At 32.9% G+C, this 6,034-nt stretch overlaps 1 protein-coding gene across 3 annotated transcripts in view; it reads left to right on the forward strand.

The window, feature by feature from the left end:
* LOC127941671 (prostate stem cell antigen) overlaps positions 1-2,730 on the forward strand; it is a 57,888-nt gene extending 55,158 nt beyond the window's left edge. For 2 of the 3 annotated variants that reach the window (XM_052537016.1, XM_052537015.1), the window contains exons 2-5: positions 535-654; positions 897-1,022; positions 2,144-2,254; positions 2,401-2,730. In XM_052537016.1, coding sequence (XP_052392976.1) covers positions 535-654; positions 897-1,022; positions 2,144-2,254; positions 2,401-2,591 — 548 coding nt within the window. In that variant the 3' untranslated portion in view covers positions 2,592-2,730. Of the gene's footprint in view, positions 1-292; positions 450-534; positions 655-896; positions 1,023-2,143; positions 2,255-2,400 lie in introns of those variants that run through there. The other variant, XM_052537014.1, reaches the window with a different exon arrangement.
* Positions 2,731-6,034: the final 3,304 nt, after the last annotated feature.

Below are 6,034 nucleotides of genomic sequence, written 5' to 3' on the forward strand. Positions count from 1 at the left end.
AAGATATTTAAAGACTTTTGGGGCACAAACAACACTGAACCCCAGTCACTTTCATTTTATGGACAAACACACACACAGACAAACTAACAAACACAAGGAAATTTTTAACATATCTATTTTTGTGTTCCACTGAAGAAAGTAAGTCAAACAGGTTTGGAATGACATGAATAAATGATAACAGATTTGTCATTTTTGGGTGAACTGTCCCATTAAAACGGTTTAGTAGACTACAATTCCTTATCAGACATCCCTTTATCTTATAAATTACGTAAGTTTCTGATTCCAGAAATGTGTTTAACTTCTGTTACACTTTAATATGCTCATAAAGACCCACACCTTCTAATTAAGCTATAAAATGAGCGCTGAAACAGACACTGTTTCATTCAGCTCCTGATCAACGATGGATCTGCAAATCTCACTTTTTCTTCTGTTCGTTCTCTTCACTGCAGGTACAAAGACAAATAGTGTTTGTAATGTTATTGAGATTATTAATGCAGATTATTGATGTGTCTCTTTTTTTTTTTTTTACTAAAGGACATTCTTTCAGCTGTTATGAGTGTGTTAGTATGACGGGTTCTTGTTCGGATCAAAAGGTAAAAACATGTCCCAGTGGATTCTCCAAGTGCACGAGTTTAACAACAGTTACACAAGTTGGTAAGTCCAATATGACGGATTGAAATGTAACATGTCACAGAACTTCTACAAATTTTTACAGATTCAAATCCAAAATATTCTATAGAGATTTCTGATATTTAATTTGTTTACTCTCAGATACAATTTGAATCTAAAGATGAGAAGAATTATAAATGTTGACATACATATAAATCAATTTTCCATTAAAAATAATGTGCACTGTAGATCATTTTTTTTCTGAATCATTCATGTTTTTACTGTAGGTGGCATTAACCAGAAGTTAAAAGATTGTACTCCTGACTGTGTAAATGGATCCATGAACCTCGGGATTGTGGGGACGTCGTCAGTGTGCTGTAACACAGACCTGTGTAACGTCAAAGACGCTCCAGGTATTGTCTGATTTACTGACCATATACAAATGATCATCTTTAAAGTCAAAACTCGCTCTACTTCCAAAGGACAGTGTGTACTATACTTCAAATCATAATTAACAAATAGAAGTTTCGGTAACACTTTAGAATAAGGTTCCATTAGTTAATGTTAGTTAATGTATTAATTAACATGAACAAACAATGAATTATACATTTATTACTGTATTTATTCATCTTCGTTAATGTTAGTTAATGAAGATACAGTTATTCATTGTTAGTTCATGGTAATTCACAGTGCATTAACTAATGTTAACAAGCACAACTTTTGATTTAAATAATGCATTAGTAAATTTTGAAATTAACATGAACTAAGACTTATAAATGCTGTAAAAGGATTGTTCTTGCTTAGTTCATGTTAACGAAAGTAGTTAACTAACAGTAACTAATGGAACCTTCTAAAGTGTTACCGAAGTTTCTTGTCAGATTAGGTCATTTTTCTTCGTTGCCTGCTTAAGGTTATAGTCTTTGGCCCTGGTGAAAATTCAGGGAACAGAAGAATCGAACTGGACAACATTGCTCTTTATAATTCTGGGATCAGAGTCTCAAATTTGATAAAAAAAAAAAAAAAATGCTGTTATTAGTAACTGTTTTTTTTTTTTTTCAAATACGGCTTCTCTCCAAAATAAAATCTTTTCTCTCTGTGAAAAATGTAGAGATTGCTATCCATGCGCTCATTACATCTCACTTGGACTATTGCAACTCTCTTTATCTTGGCATTTCTAAAAAAAAATAAAAATAAAAAAAAGGACAATGTACATTTGATCATGTTACACAAATTTTGAAATCGTTGCATTGGTTACCTGTGCATCTTAGAATTTGCTTAAAAATTATTTTCTATGTTTTTAAAACTATAAATAATCTGGCACCGAGCTCTCTATCATACAATCCTACACGAAATCTGAGCTCTGGTGAACAAAGACTTCTCTCTGTCCCCAGATCACAGTTAAAGCATAGAAGGGATAGAGCTTTTGCAGATGCTGGCAGCCTTCCAGCCTATATCAGATCGGCACAATGCTTAAATGTTTTTAAATCATCTCTTAAAACAATAAAATAAAAGATTACTTGTTTTCCTCCTGTAGATCCCGGCTCGAATTCCCCCAATGGAATGAAATGTTACTCTTGCGATGAGAAGACCTGCTCAAACATACTGAGTTGTTCGGGGAGTGAAGACCGCTGCATTACAGCAACAGGTGAGAATCTGCTAAAGGAAGAAGAAAGAAGATTAAAGTTGTCTGTTGCTGTTGTTTTTAATCTCTCTAATGTTTAAATATGTAATTTATATCATATATACCAGTAAAACTTAGACTCAACCTGTGTTTTCTTTCTTTTTTATCAGAGAGCATCGAAGGCCAGTCAGTGGTTGTGAAAGGTTGTGTCTCTAAAGCTTTGTGTGATACCAGAAGATCGGTTAGAGATGTTCGGAGCATCTCATGTTGTGAGGGGAACCTGTGTAACAGTGCTAATGGTGTCTCTCAGAGCTTCCTGTTCCTCTGCTGTTCTCTGCTCTCCTTCATCCTGCTGCACTGAATCCAGCAGATCTTCTACAATGAGACACTGAATATAAAGCATCTATTTTCTATAACCTATGCATTTTTTGATTTGATTTGATTTGAATTTTCTTGTGGCATTCTGATGTGACATTTATGAAGTAAAATATTAAATCAGCTGTTCCTGGGGTCATATTTAATAAAGCCTGTAATACTGCAAAGACAACCAAAGATATACAGCAACAATTAAAAAAAAATGTCTTTCTTAAAAAATGATTCCATCATTATTGTGTTCAGAGGAAACGTGAAAGATAATTATTTAATTATTTAAATAAATAGTTTGTGTTACAATATTTGCATTTCAAGTATCACAAATGTTCTTTTTACAGTTACAGACACAAAGGTACAAAGTGTAACTGTAGTACATAAGAAGATAAAGGACACGTGCTGGTTATTGATCACAATTCGATTTTTCTTCAGGATTTAGTCTTTAGTCTTTCGGCTAATGCTATAAACTTACTAAAATTGGGTTTTTTAAAGTTATGCGATGAATGAAAGAGATTTTACTTTTCACACTTACTTTAGTCGCCACATATTATCAATCCAGTTAGGTCACATTATACCTATTTTAATCGTCTACGTATTATACCTACACTTTATACCTATTTTAATGTTTTAGCTAGTTGCAACAATATGTTCCAGTTAAAATAATATAAACTAATCTTGGCTTTCTATTTCTATCTTGGCTCCTCATCACCAAGACGGCTGATCTTAAAAGTATTTTTATATAAACTTGCATTCGACTGTAAGGTGCAAAGGTTTATAAAGTAAAGATGACCAATGAAAGCCCTGCCCATATTTGACCTGAGCAAAGCCATTTAGCAGCTACTTCAAACAGCTGAAAATGTGATTTCAGAATAGGAGGTTAGGGATACTGAACATGAGTGTGTGGTTAAAGAGATAGTTCTAGTAGTTTCTACAGTAGAACCATCTCTTTAAGAAGCCTAGTTGCAAAAATCCATGTAATTCTTAACAGGTTTGCTGATAAAAACCCTTCATATTCCTAATATGACCAATTATGTAGTTATACAAGCCTACATTTTTATTTCCTGAATTGTTACTCGTTTCATTCATTTCTAAAGATCATAGCAATTCACTGCTTTTCTTCTATTCATTTTTTCACTGCAGGTGCAAAGTCTAATCATGTTTTAATTGTTGTTTGGTACAAATACAGATATCAATGTCTCTTTCTTTATTACTAAAGGACACTGATGGGTTCTTGTGCAGAAAAACAAGCGGCATCCCAGTGGAGCTTCGTAATGCTAAAGTTTAACAGTGGCAATATACGTTTATGCATTATGATTGATTGAAATACTGTTATATTTAAAAATCGCATTAAGCATTAATTAACAGCAGGTGGAAACAGATAACATTTGTACACCTACATCTTTGCAACTGCTGACAACAAACACCATCTTTTTTTTCATAATTGTGTTTTATCAATTAGTTGTCCCTCTTCTTATAATGGATTAGCTGTTTTTGTATTTGCATGAATAAAAAAAAATGTTTTATTTCTTGTAAAAACTTAAGACACATGTATTGTATTTGCAATACAGCCACAAAAGGGTGCTACTGGTACTGGTGCATACGGTCTTCCATGCAACAAATACTTCTTCTCATTGCGTTCCATGACCATACTGTTTTGTTTCATTGACTCCCACAGTTACTTCTTAAAGCAGAGGTTCAGGTCTGGGTCTGGTGCAGGAACATCAAACCCTTCAAGAACAGATTCTAAAGTACCTTCCTCAAATATCTGTATAAGTGACTGACAGAACATCAAGATTGGATTTCACTGGGATTGCAAACCCATTAATCATATGGAGGAGTCTTCAAACTTTTACAAGACGACTGAATCATACAGCCAGTTGAGAAATAACTGTCAGTTAATCTTTTATTAACACACACACACACACATATATATATATATATATATATATATAGATAGATATATAATATAGGCAATCAATAAACTGGCTGAATCTTTCATATTTGAAGTTTCCATTTTTAATTAGATCTCTGGTTTGTAAAAAAAAATATATATATATATTAAAAAAAAAAAATATATATATATATATATATACATATATATATATATATATATATATATATATATATATATATATATATACACACAATATATTTAATAGCAGATTCTTTTTTTTTTAAATCTTGATATGCATTCTCTACACAAAAAAAAAAAAATGCACTGGGAATTTATTAAAATGAAATAAAAACCATGTTAAGCAGAACCATATATCATCAATAATATCCAATGTGTGAAATGCATGTATTATTACTACACCCATTTTAATCCTTTAATTGAACACCACATTATACTGATGTGTAAAAAAAATAAAAACTAATCTTGGCCTGATTTCTCAATACGTTCCCATCAACATCACCAAACACAGGCTGTACCTAAGCATTCATAAGCAAAACACTATAACTGTCAGATCCAGATTTCAATTATAAATATTAAATCTCTTTTGTCAGTCTCTTACTCATCTTTGACGTGTTCCAGTTTCCTGCTCAGGCTTGTTTTTGGTGAATATAATGCTAAACTAATGTGGTGCTTCTAGTTATTTGCTTTGAGCATCAGTTTGTTGTTAAAGGTATAGTTCACTAAAAAGTGAACATTCATTTACTCACCTCATGTATATGCAAACCTAGCCGTTAAAAGAAAATAGTATCTGTTAAAAGAAGATGGGCATTTTAGCAAGGTGTTGTATTTTGGTGATCATGTAAAATTTGTTTTTTGGTGTATTTTATTCTGATATAATGATGCAGAATAGGGCTACTGTATGTATATTGCAGAGGTGTCACATCTGTCCTGCCCAAACACACCTTCGTGGAAGTTTCCAGTTATCCTGAAGACCTTGATTGGCTGGTTCAGGTGTGTTTATTCAAGACAGGAGCTCAACTCTGTGGGACACTGGCCCTTTAGGAGCAGGATTGGGCACCCTGGGTATATTACGTTACAGATTTACAGATTCTCCTAATTTCTACTTCCCGAAGCAGTCATTATCTCACAAAGGCCAGTCCCTTTTCTAGGATATAAAATGACCACTGAAACACATTATTTCATTTTTCTCAAAGATGGATGTACAATTCTCAGTCTTTCTTCTGTTGATTTTTTTCAATGCAGGTAAAAAGACAAATCACTTTAATTTCTCTTTTATACAAACATAAATAATTGGATTTCTCTCTCACTGTCTCTCTTTTATTGCTTAAGGACACTCTCTCAAATGTTATGAGTGTGTTGGGTCTTGTGCGGATCAAAATGTGAAAGAATGTCCTGAATCTCAAACATGCTTCAGTTCAACCACTATAACACAGTACGGTAAGTCCAGTGATTAACTGTCATATTTCACTGATGGGGGCGCAGCAAATATGTATTTAAATGCAAATATAAGATTTATGATT

This window comes from Carassius gibelio, chromosome A21 (assembly GCF_023724105.1).
Source record: "Carassius gibelio isolate Cgi1373 ecotype wild population from Czech Republic chromosome A21, carGib1.2-hapl.c, whole genome shotgun sequence".
Lineage (NCBI taxonomy): Eukaryota > Metazoa > Chordata > Actinopteri > Cypriniformes > Cyprinidae > Carassius > Carassius gibelio.